Source organism: Carassius gibelio, chromosome B15 (assembly GCF_023724105.1).
Source record: "Carassius gibelio isolate Cgi1373 ecotype wild population from Czech Republic chromosome B15, carGib1.2-hapl.c, whole genome shotgun sequence".
Lineage (NCBI taxonomy): Eukaryota > Metazoa > Chordata > Actinopteri > Cypriniformes > Cyprinidae > Carassius > Carassius gibelio.
This window is the reverse complement of record NC_068410.1, coordinates 27918351-27939260: the sequence shown is the minus strand read 5'-3', so window position 1 is coordinate 27939260 and position 20910 is coordinate 27918351. Positions and strand designations below refer to the sequence as shown.

The following is a 20910-nucleotide window of genomic DNA, read 5'->3' as shown; positions in this document are numbered from 1 at the left end:
ATTTGGCATTCCACTTATTGTATACCCTTTAAATTCTCTTGAGCTATTGAAAGAACAACAGCAGCAGCAGCAGTATGGTGTAACATTTATTTGAAACATGTATTTGTTACTTGCTAACTTATATCTACTCCTACCAACAAGCCATTTTTCCATTGTGGAGACGTGATCGCCTTGGAATACATTTTCATGTGCACATTGAATTTTGCTACATTCATTGCGGGACATTGAATGAAAATGCAATCATAAGTGTCTTGACTGTGAGTGTAAATGCAATTAAGAAAAATAACTTGACTGATAATTTTGCCACAGTTTTTGCTTCAACATGTCAAGTCAAGTCAAATAATCTTTATTTATATAGAGCTTTTAAACAAAATACATTGCATCAAAGCAACTAAACAACATTCATTAGGAAAACAATGTGTCAATAATGCAAAATGACAGTTAAAGGCAGTTCATCATTGAATTCAGTGATTTCATCTCTGTTCAGTTTAAAATAGTGTCTGTGCATTTATTTGCGATCAAGTCAATGATATCGCTGTAAATGAAGTGACCCCAACTAAGCAAGCCAGAGGCGACAGCGGCAAGGAACCAAAACTCCATCGGTGACAGAATGGAGAAAAATACCTTGGGAGAAACCAGGCTCAGTAGGGGGGCCAGTTCTTCTCTGACCAGCTGAATCCAGCAGTTCAATTCCAGGCTGCAGCAAAGTCAGATTGTGCAGAAGAATCATCTGTTTTTTGTGGTCTTGTCCAGGTGGTCATCCGAGACAAGGTCTTTACAGGGGATCTGTCTCTGGGGCTGTAGTTGTCCTGGTCTCCACTGTCTTTTTAGGGCTGTAGATGTCCTTTCTAGGTGCTGATCCACCATCTGGTCTGGATACATACTGGATCCGGGTGACTGAAGTGAACCTCTGATCTGGATACAGACTGTATCTGGTGGCTACGGTGACCTCAGAATAAAAGAGAAACAGACTAATATTAGCATAGATTCCATTATTCTAATGATGTAGCAAGTACATCGGGTGTTATGGGAAGTGTTCCCGGTTCCGGTTTATCTAATTAATGCAGCCTAAAAATTAGGGGTGTAACGGTTCACAAAATTCACGGTTCGGTTCGATACGATACACTGATGTCACGGTTCGGTTCGGTACGTTTTAGATACAGCAAAATGTAAAAACATCTAAAATTTTCAGAATGCCGCAAGCGCACCGCGGGTCATGTGACAAGAACTAACCAATCAGCTTCATCCTTTCCCATAACAACGTTGAAAGCTCAGCCAAGATGAAGGAACAGCTGATCATAGTTGTATATGGATTGCAATTTTGAAATAAATTTAGTAGCAGAGCTACTGCAAGCGATTTGTAGAGCTGCAAATCCATTTATCCTTTGTTGAAATTTCCGCTTCTCATGGAGAGAGCATGTCATTGTTGCTTAGCAAAGACAGACGCCTCAGGGGTGCTTCTGCCCGAGCGCTTTGGAAAGGAGGAGAAAGCGGCGCGACTAGCGTTTTCCACGCGTTTTTAGGCTCGATATTTGAACGGCCCCTAAGGCGCTCGCTCACTCAGTATGCGATGAAGGCTCGTTGCAAAATGTCTAATGCATTTAACAGACCAGAAATAGAAGATCCTTCAATAACCAACAGGTCTGGTATTTGAATGCACTTTGGATTCCCTGTAAGCTATAATGGTGATGACAGAATGAATGGTAAATGGTAAGGTCTCATATCCGCGGCTATAACGTAAATGAAGCCTACCGATCGCCGCGGTGATGTCTTTTGCCCTGTTTGAATCAGTTGGAAATGTCGGTCTAAATGCTGCGGGGATAGTTTGTTGCGTGTATGTTTCTCCTTTTTTTCGTCTTTTCCCAGATACTGACACAATAAGGTGATGTCGGCGTAAATGAGTTGACATGTTTCAACTATTCCCGCTGGTGTTTTTTTTTTTTTTTTTGTATTCCCGCTGGTGTACCCTGTTGTCATGAAGCAGATGCGACATACCGTTGTTTTTTTTATCCACCACTCTCTTGCCATCACCATTATAGCTTAAAGGGAATCCAAAGTGCACCCAAACACCAGACCTGTTGGTTATTGGAGGATCTTCTATTTCTGGTCTGTTAAAAGCATTGGCCATTTTGCAACAAGCCTTAAGCGCGTACTGAGTGAGCGAGCGCCTGACTGAGTAGCCTAACATAAACACATAAGTTGGTGTTTTTTTCTTCTTCGGGACTGTCAGGGGCGTTGCCTGTTATGTCGTTTGGGTTATTGGGCTACCTTGTTGAACGCATATCATTATATTTCTCTTTATATTTATATTTTTTCAAATATTATTAATTAGTCCAAGTTCGGTATACATAATGCGTACCGCGTACCGAACCGAAAGCCTCGTACTGAACGGTTCAATACGAATACGCGTATCATTACACCCCTACTAAAATTCTATTAATGGATTTGGATATTAGAAGCATATTAGTGTGTTAAGTGTAAGCCAGGTTAAAGAGATGGGTCTTTAATCTAGATTTAAACTGTAAGAGTGTTTCTGCCTCCCGAACAGTGTTAGGTAGGTTATTCCAGAGTTTAGGCACCAAATAGGAAATGATCCGCCCGCCCGCAGTTGATTTTGATATTATAGGTATTATCAAATTGCGTTAGTTTTGAGAACGCAGCAGACGTAGAGGATTATAATTTAACAAGAGCTTATTCAAATACTGAGGTGCTAAAATATTCAGGGCTTTATAAGTAATAAGCAAGATTTTAAAATCTATACGATGTTTGATAAGGAGCCAGTGCAGTGTTGACAGGACCGGGCTAATATGGTCATATTTCCTGGTTCTAGTAAGAACTCTTGCTGCTGCATTTTGGACTAGCTGTAGTTTGTTTACTAAACATGCAGAACAACCACCCAATAAAGCAATACAATAATCTAACCTTGAGGCCATAAATGCATGGATTAACATTTCTGCATTTGACAGTGAGAGCATAGGCTGTAATTTAGATATATTTTTGAGATGGAAAAATTCAGTTTTACACATATCTAATAATTTCTGTAATACACTTTCATTTTATTTTTCAACTTATAAAGCCTTAAAATTTTTATTCATTTTACATATTAAAACTATTGTATTAAATGGAAAATGAAAATTATGTAACTTAATTTTTATTTTCATTTTGCACCAAATGTTGCACAAATGTATTGGAAAATGTAAATGTATATACAGAAATGCATTGCCATTTTACATATTTCATTGTCATTTTGCATATAACATTCTAAATTGAATATTGTTATCCATATGCTTCCATAGAAACGAACTCCACCAGAAAGTTTGCTTTGGTCAGCTGTTTCGAACTGCCAAAACAAATTCAAAATGAACTTCGTTTCAGCCTGATTTTGTTCGAAATTACATCATATCAGTTCTTTCATTTATTTAGTTTGAAGTATACCGGGGCCTTAAACGTTTTCTAAGAAACACAATCATGTACATAAAAGCTGCTCAAATTATTGTTGTCCAGTTTGTGCTGCTAATATTGTAATTCGATGAGCCATTTACCATATTGACGAAAAACATCTTTAAAAAAACGCAGTCGTTTTATTGGGTCTAGGCTTTGAAATGTCAATAATACACCCACGACAGTGCTCTCTCCACCTTCAATACCATGACTTAGGTGCCCTTGAGCAAGACATCGAACCCCCAACTGCTCCCTGGGTGCCGCAGCATAAATGGCTGACCACTGCTCCGGGTGTGTGTTCACAGTGTGTGTGTGTGTGTTCACTGCTATGTGTGTGTGCACTTTGGATGGGTTAAATGCAGAGCATGAATTCTGAGTATGGGTCACCATACTTGGTTGAATGTCATGTCACTTTTTTTTCAAGAAAACATTTCTATCCATCCTACAGTCTTGTAAGTGCATTGATTGATCACATAGTATTTGTATATTATTATTATTAGCATATTATTGGTTTTATTTTTATCAACCCTCTATGGACACCTTGGCAATTGAATTACCATTGGCTAGTAACTTTTTTAGTTTATTTGCCAGACTGATATTGTCACGATCATTAGATGGAGAGCCCATGAACTTCAGTAGAGGGCACTCCACTCAGGACCATTCCACCCATCAACCACCAGATGTCACTTGGATACTAGCACCTCTCATACAGTTGCACCACACTCATGCAATTTCCTTGCCACACCTGCACCTCATTTACACACACATAAAAGGAGCACAATCACTCTCACTCACTGCAAGCTCTTGTTTAGCCTGTCTAGCATTTCTGAGCATTTTCCCTTGTGATTGTTTTTCCCGTGTCTGATCTTGGATTGTGTATTTCGACTCTGATTCTCTGCTGCCTGCCCCGATCTCTGCTTGGTTCTGTTTTCGATTCTGGTTACCCCTAACATACCTGACGCCATTCCTGATTTCTGCCTGTCTGACCATTCCTTGAATAAAGTTCTGCACATGGATCCGAACGCCTCTGACTCCTTGTTACAGAAGACTTCGCCATACCAGGATCCAGCAGCCCGGTATACTCTCGTTACTGAGATGTCTGTTCCCACTTCAAGGTCAGTATATCAGCTCTCCCGCTCTGTCGTTGACCCAGTAGATCAGCTATTGCACCTTTGTCAAGGAGCCCTCTCTACTGAAGAGTATGTCCAACAGTTCTGTGAGCTATCATATCAAGTACAGTACTATGATGAAGTTTTGTTTAAGGACTTGTTCCGTTTTGGACTCAATGAACCAACTAAATCATTGTTACCTGGAGGGGATTTTAAGGGCAGTTTAAGGGACATCATGGACTATACACTGATTTTATGTGACTCTCCGTTCACTGTGGGAGAGGTGGATGACAGCATTGTAGCCCCAAAGTCTCTACACAAAATGGCCGCAAGCCCAGCGCCACTCCACACGATGGCCGCCAGCCCGGCGCCACTGCACACAATGGCTGCCAGCCCGGCGCCACTGCACAAGAGTCAAGTCAGGTCACCACTAACACCCAAGAGTCAAGTGAAACAACAATTAAACTTCATGAGTCTAGTCAGGTCACCATTGATCAGGTCCCTGTTGATTTCCTGGAGTCTAGTCAGGTCACCGTTGACCATCCAGAGTCAGGTCAAGTCTCCGCTGACTGTTCAGAGTCAGGTCAAGTCACCATTAACACCCAGAGTCAAGTAAAACCACAGTTAGACTTCATGAGTCTAGTCAGGTCACCATTGATCAGGTCCCTGTTGATTTCCTGGAGTCTAGTCAGGTCACCGTTGACCATTCATGAGTCTAGTCAAGTCACCAACGATATTCATGAACCAAATCAAACCACAGTTGATCTTCAGGAACCAAGTCAAGTCACAGTTGATCCTCATGAGCACAGTCAAGTCACCAGCGATCTTCATAAACCAAATCAAACCACAGTTGATCTTCAGAAACCAAGTCAAGTCACAGTTGATCTCCAGGATCCAAGTCAAGTCACAGTTGATCCTCATGAGCACAGTCAAGTCACAGTTGATCCTCATGAGCACAGTCAAGTCACCAATGATCTTCGTGAGCAAAGTCAAGTCACCATTAACCTCCGTGAGTTAAGTCAAGTCACAGTTGATCTTCAGGAACCAAGTCAAGTCACAGTTGATCCTCATGAGCACAGTCAAGTCACCAATGATCTTCATGAGCAAAGTCAAGTCACCAATGATCTTCATGAGCAAAGTCAAGTCACCAATGATCTTCATGAGCAAAGTCAAGTCACAGTTGATCTACCAGAGCCTCGCCACGTCTGGGTGATTCTCACGAAATTGTAGTTTCAAAGATTTCATATATGACATTTAAAAAAATGTTTGTATCAACAAATTTTCTTTTTAAGCATTAAGAGCCGGGTCTGAAGTGTCAGTGACCATAAATTTAAAAAAGTTTTACTGACAATTTAACAACTTTTTGAACATATTTTCCAAAACATGTCCTTAAAAATCTCATTACCGTAACACTCTGAAAAGTCCAGTGATGTGGGGAAAAATAATACATTTTCACATTTTTAAAAATGGTTTATTAACAGTCATGCACAGTTACTTGAAACTCTGGAATAAAATATATTTTTATAATAAATTTTTTATGTGATTTTCAATTATTTCTCTCATTACCGCAACACCTTCTGCATTTTGCAGCCAATTTTTTTATTTTTTTTTCAGTAAAAACTTAAATATTTTCAAAATGATGTTGCAAACCTGAAAGAACATAATGTATAGATTCTGCACATACATTTAAAAGCAGACTACTATTTTTCACTTTCTTAAATAAATCTTAAAAGAACACATGTTGCGGTAATGATACATAGGTTACGAAAATGAGGTTCATGATTTCGGTAATGATAATAGGCATATTAAGTATGTGGTATAGTCAAACACATAATATTTAATGTAGAAAATAAATTAGATAATATTGGAATAAATTATTTTGCAGTGCTTCATAACTAGATAACATAGGGTATAAACACCAGGGGCCATTTTCACAAAATATTTTAAGTGAAACTAAATGTTGATCCTAACTCCACATCTTTAGGACTCTTCGACTCTTCTTTGAGTACTTCATAAAGTGTTTTTATGTAAAAATCAGCTCTTAAATCTGTGAAAAGTTAGTGGTAGCCAAGAGGACACCTAAATCACAAAGACCAAATCCTAAACAATCCTAAAATGGCTGTTTCCACAGCAATCCAGTGTGGATTTCTTTTACCTTTGTACTAAATCTTACTGTCATATCAGCCATAATAATTCTAGTCTGTTATTTAAAAGGCTGCTTATACATATAACAATTATTTATAAGATGCAGACATGTAGAAGCTGACAATTAGCTGAACATATGCTTGTTTAATTAGTGACACTCTAGTTCAAACTTTATTTGAATATTGCAACATTTTTATTTTGAAATCTTTATTTGATTATGGCAACATGATATCTCATTCTACAATATTTATATTATAAAATAACTGACAGAGACCCATCCCTTATCAGCCAATCACTGTGAGTGTAGTTAGTAATCATGCTGACATCATCCATACCAAAAAGGTAATCCTCACTCTTTTTCTTAGCTTAAGATTTCTCCCCATTCCTTAGTAAAATTCTGTCACAGCTGCTTTATGAATAGGTTTTATGAGAAGCAGTTTAAAGTGCACCCTGTGGTTTTCCACAAAAATAAATACTTAATAGTGCAATGTTAGAAAACAAAGAAGACTAATATTAGTTTTGTAATTTTAGTTTTATTATTAAAAAATTATTCACAATACATTATTACAAAATAATGTTTCTTATTTTATTTTATATTTTAGGTAATAATCATATAATTATGTAACAACTATTTATTAATAGTCATTGACAGTGGGAATGTAGTCTTTGATAACTCAAGTGGATTTTTTTCTTTCTACTGAAAGAGTTGGTTCTGGTAAAGAGTATACCCAAGTGTGAACCTAAAGTTTTTCCAAAATCGCTCATTCCTAAAAAGATGATTCACAATATATTTTTCTTTTTTCCTTAAAGATGTTCTCATTCAATTTAACCCTAACCATTCTATAATAATTGTTTTTGAATTAGAATTTAAAACTGCTGCATGTTTTCATATTTAAATACACTGGCATTCAAAAGTTTAGCATTAATAATAAAAAATAAAAACAGTTTTTTTAAAGCCTCTTCTGCTCATCAAGGCTGCATTTATTTGATCAGAACTACAGTAAAAACAGTAATATTATGATAAAGTGATTGTTATCTTTTTAATATACTTTGAACCAGGATTTTATTTCTGTGGTGACAAAGCTGAATTTTCAGCATCATTACTCCAGGTTTCAGTGTCAAATGATCCTTTAGAAATTATTCTAATATGACATACAGCCAAGTATGGTGACCCATACTCAGAATTTATGCTCTGCGTTTAACCCATCCAAAGTGCAGTGAACAGCAGTGAACACACACACACACACACACACAAAGTTCTGTTGCTCGGTATAAAAATCATTACACTTATAGAAAGTCCTCATAATGATAGATGCACCAACATTTTTGCAGGCTTCCCAACAATTTTTGATAACTACTCCTGCTGTAACCTCTAACCCATAATGTCTCTCTCCTTCCTGGGATTTGGTTGGTTGGTATAAACGTTTTCTCTGAAATTGGTCACCCTAGCCTTTGCTTAAGCTTTTTAGTTTTGTTATTAAATAATATTTAATTTAATAACTCATTATATATATTTAACAATAGTCTGTATGATTAAATTCTCATTACCGAAAAAGAGGTTCTCTCTACCGCAACTGGCCTTAAATTGTTGCGGTGAGTGAAAATGCGTGTTGCGGAGGATGAGGTGTCTTAGCATGTTTTGCTAACAACAGAGAAGCCATGATGATTTAGCAAAATTTTTACTCTGTGTATATAATCAGTCATTAATGAAGTATATTTTCATAGAAAATTTGTAATCCTATATTTTTCTAAATGTGGAAAACTACCCGTTTCGGATGATAATCAATTTGTCGTGTACACGTTCTGACAAGAGAATTTCACACTTTTAACTGGAACAATATGAAGATATCTGCCTATCTTGTTGGTATTTTGAAGGTTCTGCCTCATGTGTTGCTTAATTTAAAATCAAGATTTATATAAAAAAAAAAAAATTGTGTGCGTAAATGACCCTCAAAAAATATTGCGGAGGATGAGAACATTAGTCATGGACACTTTATATTTCCACTATTGTATCATTATTATTATACATGAATATTCAGTCTGTCATTTTTCTGTCATGTGAAAAATTATAGAAGAATATCCATTTACTTTTTTCAGAATATTTTAATTGTAATTTGTTTAAATTACAATATAACATAAGTTAAGATAGAGCTGGACGCATTGCGGTAATGAGAATTTCAGCAGAATATTCAATAAAATGCAAAAATAATTAATTCCTATGTTGAAATTACTCTTTGTGCAAGGTAGAGAACAGTATTGTCTTTATTATGGTGTTTTTATATATTACTAAATTGCATGTTTAATATCTAAAATCTTACTATCGTAATCGCGGGTTTATTATTCAGATATTTTGTTTGTACAGAGGTGTTTCAGTGTTGTTTTGGCCAGATAACTACCAGGAAGTGTGCAGGAAGCATGTGACACGATGGGGCGGTGTCCAGATATGACACTCTTAGATTGACATTGGGAAGGCCCAATCAGAGTCTGAGTCACACACAGCACGAGCTGACAACATAGCAAACACATACACAGATCGCTGGGAGAGACTGTTTATCATCTGATCGCGTAAATCCGTGAAAAATGAATAGAAATGACGATTCTGTCTGAAGAAATATGAAGTAAACATCAGTAAATATATCCATATATCTCCGCAGATATGCATCTTTGGTCTAAAAATCCTTATTGACGCTGTTCAGTGAGTCTATGTGAACACAAATAAACCGCTGCTGACGTGACTGAATATGAGTGAGTGGTGAATTTCTATTCAAAATGTGGCATAATACGGATTTATTATTTTGCACTCCTGACATAAATCACTAAATATCTGTCACTGCAACAATGTTTTATCAAAATATTGGTCAAATATCGAAGCTAGAGTCTTTAAACTTTCAATTGATGCACAGTTTGTCCAGATGAAGTAAGACAGTGATGTTTAATGTGCTGTGAAAGTGAAACAATAATAAACTGGGGCCGTCGGCAATGTTTGCATGTAAAGGGGTTAATGTAAAGTTTATTTGTTTCTATATACATAATTAGAAAATATAAAGTTTATCTAAAATATATTTTTTTTTATTAGAAATCATTTGGCACAATTTATTTGGTGAACAATAAGACTAAAAGTGTGGTGTATCTTTCATCATTGTCCTCACAAATGCACATAATCACAGACAATGATTAACCTAATTATTTCATCTCTACATAAACAAACATTTGCATAGATGGGTAAACACAATCAAAATTTGGAAATGTGTCCAGTTACATTTTCATAAAGCACCATGTTTGTAAAATTTAAAATGATTACATTTACAAAATGAGCCTGCATAGCAGAAATAATTAATAAAGTAATGGTAGGTGTTTAATACTATCGTAAATTGAAATAAAATAATTAATTAATTAAAAAACATATATAACACAGTATTGTTCAATTTAGTGTTATACATATGTTATCATATTAATATGTTTTGTTCTAATGTCACAAGTCACAATTTCAAGTTTACTGGTTTTAACTTGATTATTTGCTTAGGGTTTAAGAAGTGTACTAAAAAACTTTTTCACATGTGTTGTCAAAATGACCCACAACCTAATCAGTTTACATGAAGAAATCCATTTATTCACAAACTTCTGACGAGACGAGTGTTTGACATAGACAGTATAAGAGATGTTTGACAAATTATTCGGCAAATACTTCCTCTCATCGTTGCTTTTTCGTTGTTTGGAGAACAATTACTAAGAGTCGCCTTCTGTCATTTCACAGAGTTATACAACGGAGAGCACGTCAAGCATTAAAGCCTTGTAGGTTTACCGAGGAGCGCACGCAGTAAGCAGGTTCATGGCGTAGAGCCATGCAAATTGCGAAAGTATAAACAAGGCTTCAACTGCACAAAGCTAAATAGAAAGTGGAAAGTCCTATGTAAAAGATTTAGAAAAAGTTCCATCGATTCACAATTTATACCATCGCTACGAATCTACGATATTGTCATATAATATCACCCATCCCTAACATGCAGTAACATTAATGATTCAAACACATTTGACAAGCTACTTTAATCAACAAGTAGCACATCCTCACACAGAGATGGGCATAAATACATGGAAATGTATTTAAAATACAAATACAAAATACTGTGTGGAAAAATTTATTTAAAAACAAATACAAAATACTGTGTGGAAAAATGTATTTGAATACAAATACAGTATTTTGAATTTTGAAAAAGATTCAGTGCAGGTATCCCTATCAAGCTGAAATCTATCTGGGCCTATTCTGAATGCCAAAAAGCATTTAAATGTGTGCAACTGCTTAGAAACTTTCGTTTTAAATTTATATACCTCTTTCCTTCCACTGCAGTGTAAGAAATAAAAAAAACTACAAAAACTAACTTTTATTATGTTTTATCACCATCATTAAAAGCCGATGTGACAGACTGGCGTTCCAATGTGGCCCAGTTCTGTTTGTTTCACAATCTTAAAATATCTGCCATCCAATATTGCTGACCTAACCCGCCCAGTTGAACTAGTTGATGGAATTTCGATGGGTGATATGACCAAAATCTTAATTTTACTTTACGGTAACAATATATGGCATGGTTTCACAATAATCAATATCAGTTTTGATACCACAGCAAAAAAATGAATTTCAAACTCTTTTGATATATTTGATTAATGTAATGTTTATTTCTTTCTATATACATACTTAGAAAATATAAAGTTTATCTAAAATATATTTTTTTAAATTAGAAATCATTTGGCACAATTTTTTTGTGAACAATAAAACTAAAAGTCTGGTGTTTCTTTCATCATTGTCCTCACAAATGCACACAGAAATAATGAATAAAGTAATGGTAGGTGTTTAATACAATCGCTAATTGAAATAAAATAATTAATTAATTAAAAAACATATATAACACAGTATTGTTCAATTTAGTGTTATACATTTGTTATCATACTAATATGTTTTGTCCTAATGTCACAAGTCACAATTTCAAGTTTACTGGTTTTAACTTGATTATTTGGTTAGGGTTTAAGAAGTGTAATAAAAAACTTTTTTCACATGTGTCATCAAAATTGCCCACAACCTAATCAGTTTACATGTGAAGAAATCCATTTATTCACAAACTTCTGACGAGACGAGTGTTTGACATAGACAGAGATGTTTGACAAATTATTCAGCAAACTACTTCCTCTCATCACTGCTTTTTCGTGGTTTGGAGAACAATTGCTCAGAGTCGCCTTCTGTCGTTTCACAGAATTATACAACGGAGAGCACGTCAAGAATAAAAGTCTTGTAGGTTTACTGAGGAGCGCACGCAGTAAGCAGGTTCATGGCGTAGAGCCATGCGAATTGCGAAAGTATAAACAAGGCTTCAACTGCACAAAGCTAAAGAGAAAGCGGAAAGTCCTATGTAAAAGATTTAGAAAAAGTTCCATCCATTCACAATTTATACCATCACTACGAATCTATAGTATTGTCACATGATATCGTGTCTGGTCTAAACTAGTTAATGCATGAAAACAGCACCCTGATAAAGTGGTTGACTGGCTCAAAGTATTTTGAGTATTTTGAAAATACAAAAATATTTGCCTTAAATGTATTTAAATACAAATTACATTTGATTTTTTCCAAAGGCTTTAAAATGCAAAATACAAAATAGTATTTTGTATTTCAAATACGTATTTTAAATACATGTATCTGAAATACTGCCCATCCCTGGTAATGTAGAGTGTTGTTTTTGTTTGTTTATATTAATTTATTCTCTTCATTTCAATGTCTTTATTTAACCTTCTGAATACATTTGTAAATAAAGGCCTACTGTAAATGCTCAACATGCCAATTTTTTGCTGGAATGCAGTTTAAATTTAACATGTATTTAATTTATTTTAGCTAATTAATAGACTGTAATTATAATTAAAGCTGCAAGCAGCGATGAACGGGCCCTCGCACCCGGGCTCACCACCACCCAGTGCCCATAGGAGGAACAATGAATGTTGGGCCATATGCTTAGTATACAGTATATCACAAATAGTAAATATTTGTGCCACATTTCCTGCTGCCAACAGGTGGCGCTATGATTACTACTGAATATCGGCATGTTAATGTCTTCAGGCCAGGACTCTAAACAAACATGCAAAGTTTTGGGCAGATCAGACATCTCATGTTTAAGTTAGTATAAAATAAGTAATTTCCTGTTGCCAGCAGGTGGCTCTATACTTATAGTTGAATATTGGCCTTTAGTTGTGTTCAGGCCAGGACTCTTATAAAACATGTGAAGTTTGGGTCAGACTGGGAATGCTGGGTATGCTAGCATGTTTTATAATATTTCTAGCATGATTTGCACACAATGGAATATTTTAATGTGTTACAAATGGTGCATAAAAGTGTTAAACATGACACTTCCTGTTGCCAGCAGGTGGAGCTATGACTATAAACGTTTGGGGCAAATCGGAAATTGCTTGCCAGAGCTACTGCAACTTCCTTTTTCACTGCATTAGTAGCATGCTTTAGCACTTAGCTAACTGTTGCTAGCATGTTTTAGTATGCTTCTTGAATATTTCCAGCCTATTTAATACTTGTTGATGCTTTTTTTTTTTTTATTTTGCATGGAGTCCATAACCGTCTTAAATATGCTACTTCCTGTTGCCATTAGGTGGCGCTACGACTATAATCAAATTTAACAAGTGGCACTATCGAGCCATTTTGCCATGCCCACTTCTGAAACCTATATCAGATGTAAATTTTCGCCAGTCCTGATACGTGTGCAAAGTTTTGTGAGTTTTGGAGCATATTTAGGCCCTCAAAAATGCAATTCATTTCGGAGAAGAAGAATAAGAAGAAGAAGAACATTGGAAGTAATTCCAATAGGAATGCAGTGCTCCCCCCCTAATTACTATAGTGTTCTTTTGAGGAATTGATGATTCACATACCGTATTTTCTGGACTATAAGTCACACTTTTTTCATAGTTTGGATGGTCCTGCGACTTATAGTCAGGTGCAACTAATTTATCAAAATTAATTTGACATGAACCAAGAGAAAACATTACCGTCTACAGCCGCAAGAGGGGTAATAGAGCACCACACTAAATGCAAATAGAACGTCAAATTCGTGTCTACCGCGTCTAGTTTGCCGCTTGAACATTTTGAGATAATTTGCTTCATTCGCACGTGAAATTCGCTAGGTAATTTTTCAAATTGCCATATCGTCAGACAGTGAGATCGTCGATACATGATATTATCGTGCATGTGTGGAGCAAAAGATAGACTATTTGTTCTTGTCATAGCATAAAAATATACTTTCAAACATACTGATAAATTAATGTTAAAAATAAAAATACTGTATTTAAAACAGCTAGTTCATATATAGTCAGACACAACTGTGATATTGTGCGTCCTGTGTCAAATTTACCAAATCTGCAAACGGAAGTTATCAGTCTAAATGTTCTGCAAAGTCAGTCAACGGTGAAAATCAATAGTAGATTTCTTTTAAAGTCCAACAGTTTAACATTAATATTGGACATAATCGAACACGTTAAATATAAAATTATTCAAAACAGGTAAGTTCATATATTATGGGTATGAGTATGGGTCACCATACTTGGCTGAATGTCACTTCAATCACTTCACTCATCACTCAAAAATGATAAATAAATATTATAAATAAAATAAACAACACAAATATCCCTACAAAGTGGAAGTGAAGCAGTCAGTCAAGTTTAGTATTTAGTAAATTAATTTCCACTTTAATAAAAAAAAAAAAAAAAAAAAAAAGATATATATATATTATTTTTTATTTTTTTATTAAAGTGGAAATTAATTATATATATATATTTTTTTTTTACCTTTATTTAACCAGGAAAGTCTCTTTCACAGGAGAGTCCTGGCCAAGAATGGACAGCAGTCACAGTCACGCTTAAAAATTGAAACAACAAATGTACTATTTCAAAACACTATGTATAAACAACTTGAATTTTCTCCCTCAGAAATTCTGTGTTGTGTATTTACGTTTTTCTGGTCATCAAATGAAGGCATATAAACATTTATTTAATTTATCATTTATATTTTAAATACTGAAAATTAAGCAAACTTTATTTTATGGCAAACAAAAGGGGTTTTCTATTAAAATTAAAACATGGAAGAAATGTTGTGTGATTAATCCCTAAAAAATAATGCTATGTGCATTCTACAAAAAAAAAAAAAAAAGTACCGGACTTACACTAATACCTTTACAGTTCTGTGTATGTGATATAATGTTAGGTTTACTCAAATCAAATGGTAAAATGCTCATGAAATTACTCTGAGAGCAGTTTTGGAGATGTTGTTTATGTGTTTCCATCCTCATTTAGTGAGACGACAGATGCTGAAATCACCATGAGCGTCATGTGCGTTTCTGTGTGTAGAAAATGAAACCACGGGTCTGCGCCATTCATTAACAGAGGTAGATCTCTTAAGGTACATATTGTGATTTGATTTAAGTGTAATGACCTACTTTTGATTGATTCATCAATTTAACATTCTGCATTAAACTGTGAATTCTGTTTTTATGACCGGATAAAGACTACACTGTGTAATCTTCCTGCTTATCATTAGTCCGCTTGCCTGATGTGAACATAAAATATCTTACATACCACCACTTGGGAAAGGGCAAGTGTAATAAAAAATATATATAATATATAGCTATGGGCAAGGGTTTTGTGACGTTCTAGCGAGACCAGTCAGATCTCATGCCACGAGATCTCGTCACACCCCTACTTGAGGGTGAGTAATTTATGGGCTAATTTTCATTTTTGGATGAACTAACCCTTTAAGTGAAAAGTCTATTTTTTATAAATTACACTATTAGTCTACTTTGCTCATCACCATTTATTGATCAAATGGCATCATCTTATAAAGATGCAATACGCATGTACTTACACATATTTGACAATCACAAATTACAATTATAATTACAAAGATATTTCTCAACGTCATTTAATTCAAACCTCACTTTATGTTTGCCTGCAGCAGATTATATATTTAGAACAACACTGAATAACAAATGAAATAAAAATAATAATTAAAAAACAAAGTAGGTTCTTGAATGGGACTTCACTTCATCAAAGTGAATAAATCACATCTGATTCACTATTCAGTTAATGACACATTGAACAATTAAAACAATCTTCTTACAATGCATTCAAGAGACTGTTTTTTTTTTTTTTGGTGTCAATTTTAGACAAATAAAATAGCTAACAACAGAACTTCATCTTTTATATTAATATGGCAGTACATTTACAGAGGCATATAGATAGTATCAGTTTAAACCATAACTGCTGAGTATTTCAATATGATATTTAAACTTTTCTGAATGGACATTACATAGGGAGAAGAACTGATAATTATATATTGTAAATAAACATCTCTACCTAAAATTGTAAAAATTTATTATCAAATGAAGTTTGTAACAGAAAAAAAAAAAAACATTATGACAGTGTCAGTATCAGTGCAAAGTTAATATACAGTATTATATAAGTGCCAAAAAAAGTTTTCTGCTTGTTAATAGTATGACACTTCAGACAGTCAATGTGTTTACATGTGGCATTGCATAAAATGGTATATCATTCTTTTTTGTTTTGTAGGTTTAATTAAAAAGTAGTTATGTACATTATATTATTTTCACATTTACTTGCCATTCTGAAAATGTAAGTTCATTCAAATATAGTTAGAGGTTTTTGTCTTGTTTAATCAAGTTCCAGTCGATTTACAGTATATTTGTTTTATTCATACTCCACAGTATTCCAAATGTTTGGATATAATTCCATTGAAAACAGGTGTGTCCCCAAGTACTGGGCTGAAGGATGACTTAAAGAGGGAGGTAAATCCCTCTAAAAGGGCGTAGTTTACTTAACTGCCCTGTGAGTTAACAGATCCAAATTAGGGCACATTTGCATGTTTTATGCCCCATTTCATCCACTGCAAAGTGCTTTTTGTACATTCAGTTTCTTTACATCCATTTGCTCAATGCTTGTCCTTATACATTAGACTCATTGTGGAACATCTTGTTCTTTATGGACCTCAGGCTGAACTGAAAAGAAGAGCTAGTTGTCTCTGAACGTAAAGCCTCAGAGAACTTGACATCAAAGGAATGGTTAATCTGAGATTTCCTCTTAATGGAGTTTTGTATCGTCTCTGAGGTAAAATAGTAGACGATGGGGTCAAAACAGCAGTTGGACACAGCAATACACAGAGCGATCGGATAGATTGTCCGAACCACTGATTCGACTGCACAGCCCTCCAAGGATTTTGTCCGCACCAGTGAGTAGAAAACAAGGTTGACATTGTAGGGAATGAAACAAAAGCAGAAGATGGAGAGGTGGACGATGATCATCCTCAATATCTTTCTTTTGTTCAGCTTCCCTCCTCTACTAACAGTCTGTGGCCTCCTCAAAGTTTGGAGAACCATAGCGGAGCAAACCACGTTCAGAATCAAAGGAATAAGGAACCCCACTGTCTCTATGAAGATCACCACCTTTGAGAGATGGCTCTTCCACTGATTTGAAGAGAAATTCTCAAAGCAGGCTATTGTGTTGTTTTTTTGCTTGTTAGTACTGTTCAGCATGAAGCCTGTTGGAAGACTTCCAGAAAGCACGAGAACCCAAACAGCAGCACATACAATTTTGGCATTGCGTTTTGTCCGGAGACCTCTTGAACGAAAGGGGTGTACTATGGCGAGGAAACGGTCCACACTGATGCATGTTAGAAACAGAATGCTCCCATACATGTTTGTGTAAAAGAGTGAGACAGAGAGCTGACATAGCAGGCTGCCAAATGGCCAGTTCTGTTGGATGAAGTAAAAGACCCTCAAGGGAAGTGTGAGCACAAATAATAAGTCAGAAACCACAAGATTCATCATATATGTGGTGGTCTCATTCCGCAGTTTCAGTGAACAAGTAAAAATGTACATGGCTGCAACATTGGTTATGAGTCCAACCATGAAGACAAGGCTAAACACTATGCTGTAAAGAGGATATTTGAAGTTGTCATTCTTTGGGCAGTGGGTGATGTTGTGTAGCTGCAGAGAGGAATTTTTGTAGCTGGCACTGACAGCCCATATCTGGGTCAAAGCCTCCATTTGAACAGTGGTGTTGTCCATCTCAACGGGAAACAAAGTCGCACTATGGGGTGGAAGTTTGGTGAGACTACACAATTTGAGGATTTTCCTCAATCCACAATCATTCAACAGGGCAAAACAAAGAATGTACTGCAGACAGACTGTTTCCAACCACAAGATGGTATTTCCTTCAAGGGCACATAGATCTCTTTAAAGGTTTTTTTTTTTTGGCTGTTCAAAACTGAAGTGATCAAAAACTCCTCTGCGGCATTCTTCAACAAAGTCTCATGCTGAATGCATTTCACCCCAGAGAATGGAACCAGATCACGACTACCTCTTCCCCTCCCCCTTACTCCTGCCCTTTCCCTGGCCAGCCCATAAGATTGTTGCCCCAAGCTTAGAAGCTACTCACTCCGATGTTTTAGTTCACACAGTCCTTTCCTCTAGTTCGACTTTAGAAAATCCATCCAAAACAGCCAAAATCCGGTTAGAATCCATTCCTAGTATATCCCATGGAGGAAAAACAAATTCCTTATTAAAGTAACAAATACTTAATAAAGTGATCCCAAATTCTTTCACAACAATTCTTAAAGTATCCTTTAAATTAGCCTTCTTTGATCTCCGTCCCACAGATTTCCAAGTGATTGTAGAGCACCTGTAGACAGCATGCAGCTCTCTCTAAGTGTGACAGTGCAAAAGCAAGTCAGACTTGTTTCATCTACGGGTCTGATTCCTGGCCCCCCCCTTCCTTGCTGCTTTGTCTTTTTGTCTCCGTCAGCAGTAGTCTCAGGGGCATTCTGTACTGTGAGTGTTTAAGAGGCGAGAGAGGCAGCCGTGCTGTGGAGGACTTTACAAGCAAGTGTTATCAGTATATTTGACTAACTATGGCTCCTCCTACTTCCTGGTATGTCCCTCCCCCTCTGACAGAGAAGCCAAACAACAAGAAATTAACAGTGTACAAGGGGCAAACAGTTTTTTTAACAACTTAACATGACTCTTCCAGCACCTTTGAATTTGTTATTGTATTATTACATTTTAAACCTTACCCAAAATAAAATAATATCAGGAATCTTTCAAAGTAAAAGAGGTTTACTTAAGTTCTTAATTGTGTTTCTTGTAAGTATCAACTGTTTTGTTGAAATTAAGATGCAGTAGTTTAGATAGTTAGAGGAGCTTTGAGAGAATTTGAGTTCATATTAAAATCTCAGTTTTGTACAGACAGCGTCTTGGCAAAGATTTATTAGTTCTTATTAGGAGATACTGTACATTTTAAAATTACTAGAGAGTTTTTTCGCGTAACAATTTGCCTTTAGCATGGTCCAGTTAAACTCTGCTGGTAAATCTGAATTCAGAAAGCATTGGGTCATTCAAATGATCTGACTACATGACTATATTTGTGTGATTGTTTACAATACATATATTTACATATTCATTATGTACACCACCATATAAATATATAAACCCCTAACAGCATGAAATGTACTTCTATTTTTTCTGTCTGATACAGACCTCACTGAAGGGCTTGCCACTGTGTTCATTCCTGTGATGCCGTTAGTTGTCAAAAGTTGTCATTATGCAATTTTCCTGCAGAAAATTTTCCTGCAGCTCTAGCATCATTACTCACATAACAGTTACTGCTCATGTGTTTGGATCAAAAAAAAAAACAACAAAAAAACGGAACATTTCAAATTCTGAGAGGCACCAGTCAAGCAAGTGCCGCTGAGATGACCTCAAAGGCTAAATAACAGAAAGCTGTTCATTAGTATTCCCATTCAGCTCAGTAGCACTTGGTGGCTCTTTTTTCCCTTCAGGAAAAACATCTCCGATACAAGAGATTGTGCAAAAGTTGTATGAGTGAAGCAATTTAAATATTTAAAAGCAACTGTGATTTTATTACATTAATAGTTAGCAACATAGAAACTGCAAGTCTGTTCCTTTTCCATACCATATGCTTGAGAAAGAGGAAGGGCAACCAGCTTCCTCTGCGAAAGCTTCCATTTAGAGACATTCTGTCAGGTTAAGGCAAGGGAGTTTGTATTACCACACCATATGATTCCCCACCATTTACTTGCAAAAACAATAACAAAGGAACCAGTCTTTGATTAAATAATGTATGTTCATGCCTAATGTATTAATACATACTTTTTCAAGGACAAGGCTGTCTGTAGATTCTGGAACTGACACAAGGGATGCCACTTCTGCTGGTCCCCAGTCCCACATTTGCACAGTTTCCTGCTATTGAAATTATGCTTTGTGTTTCTGAGACATGCGTTTCATCTAGTTGCAATGCACAATTGAGAGTCTTGTTTTTATGTGTTCAGTGGAATAGTTTTGTTGGAGGTCTTGTGTGCAGCAGACAATGGCTGTTTTTCAATTAAAATGTCTCCCTGACCTTGATGGTGTTTTAATGGAGCCCCATGGGGAGAGCAGAACAATGGTCATGAAACATCTAACATGTTTCACTATGTCAGCCCAGGCTTCAAAACATTTTTGAGTTGTTTTCATGTCAGTTTGGTGGGGTTTTGCTCCTTAATAAAATCTCTAATGCTACACATAATAATGTTTGCTTTGGTAGTGTTATGCTATACATAATATGTTTTAGTAATTTTGTGTACAGGATATTTGCTATAGCTATATAGGAAATAGAATAGCAGTGAGTGGTTATTAAAAATGTCTAGTTTTAAAGGGTGAGTTCACCCAAAAATTATGTCATTAATAACTCACCCTCATGTCGTTCCAAACCGTTCCAGACCTCCATTCATCTTCGGAACTCAGTTTAAGATATTTTTGAGTTAGTCCAAGAGCTTTCTGTCCCTCCATTGAAAATATATGTACGGTATACTGTCCATGTCCAGAAAGGTAATAAAAACATCATCAAAGTAGTCCATGTGACATCAAAGGGTCAGTTAGAATTTGTTGAAGCATTGAAAATACATTTTGGTCCAAAAATAACAAAAACTACAACTTTATTCAGCATTGTCTTCTCTTCCAGGTCTGTTGTGAGCGTGTTCACAACACTGCAGTGTAGTGATGTCTGGTTTGTGAACGAATCATTTGATTTAACCGGTTCTTCTTAGTGAACCGGTTAAACAAGTTCACCAAATCGAACTTTATCGTTTGAAACAGTTCGATTCTTC

At 35.8% G+C, this 20910-nt stretch overlaps 1 protein-coding gene across 1 annotated transcript; it reads right to left on the bottom strand.

The window, feature by feature from the left end:
- Window positions 1-15531: 15531 nt before the first annotated feature.
- Window positions 15532-17981, bottom strand: lpar6a (lysophosphatidic acid receptor 6a). Its single transcript, XM_052576178.1, has one exon. It carries the CDS (start codon window positions 17813-17815, stop codon window positions 16694-16696), a length of 1122 nt encoding a protein of 373 aa, XP_052432138.1. The 5' UTR covers window positions 17816-17981; the 3' UTR covers window positions 15532-16693.
- Between the last annotated feature and the right edge of the window lie 2929 nt (window positions 17982-20910).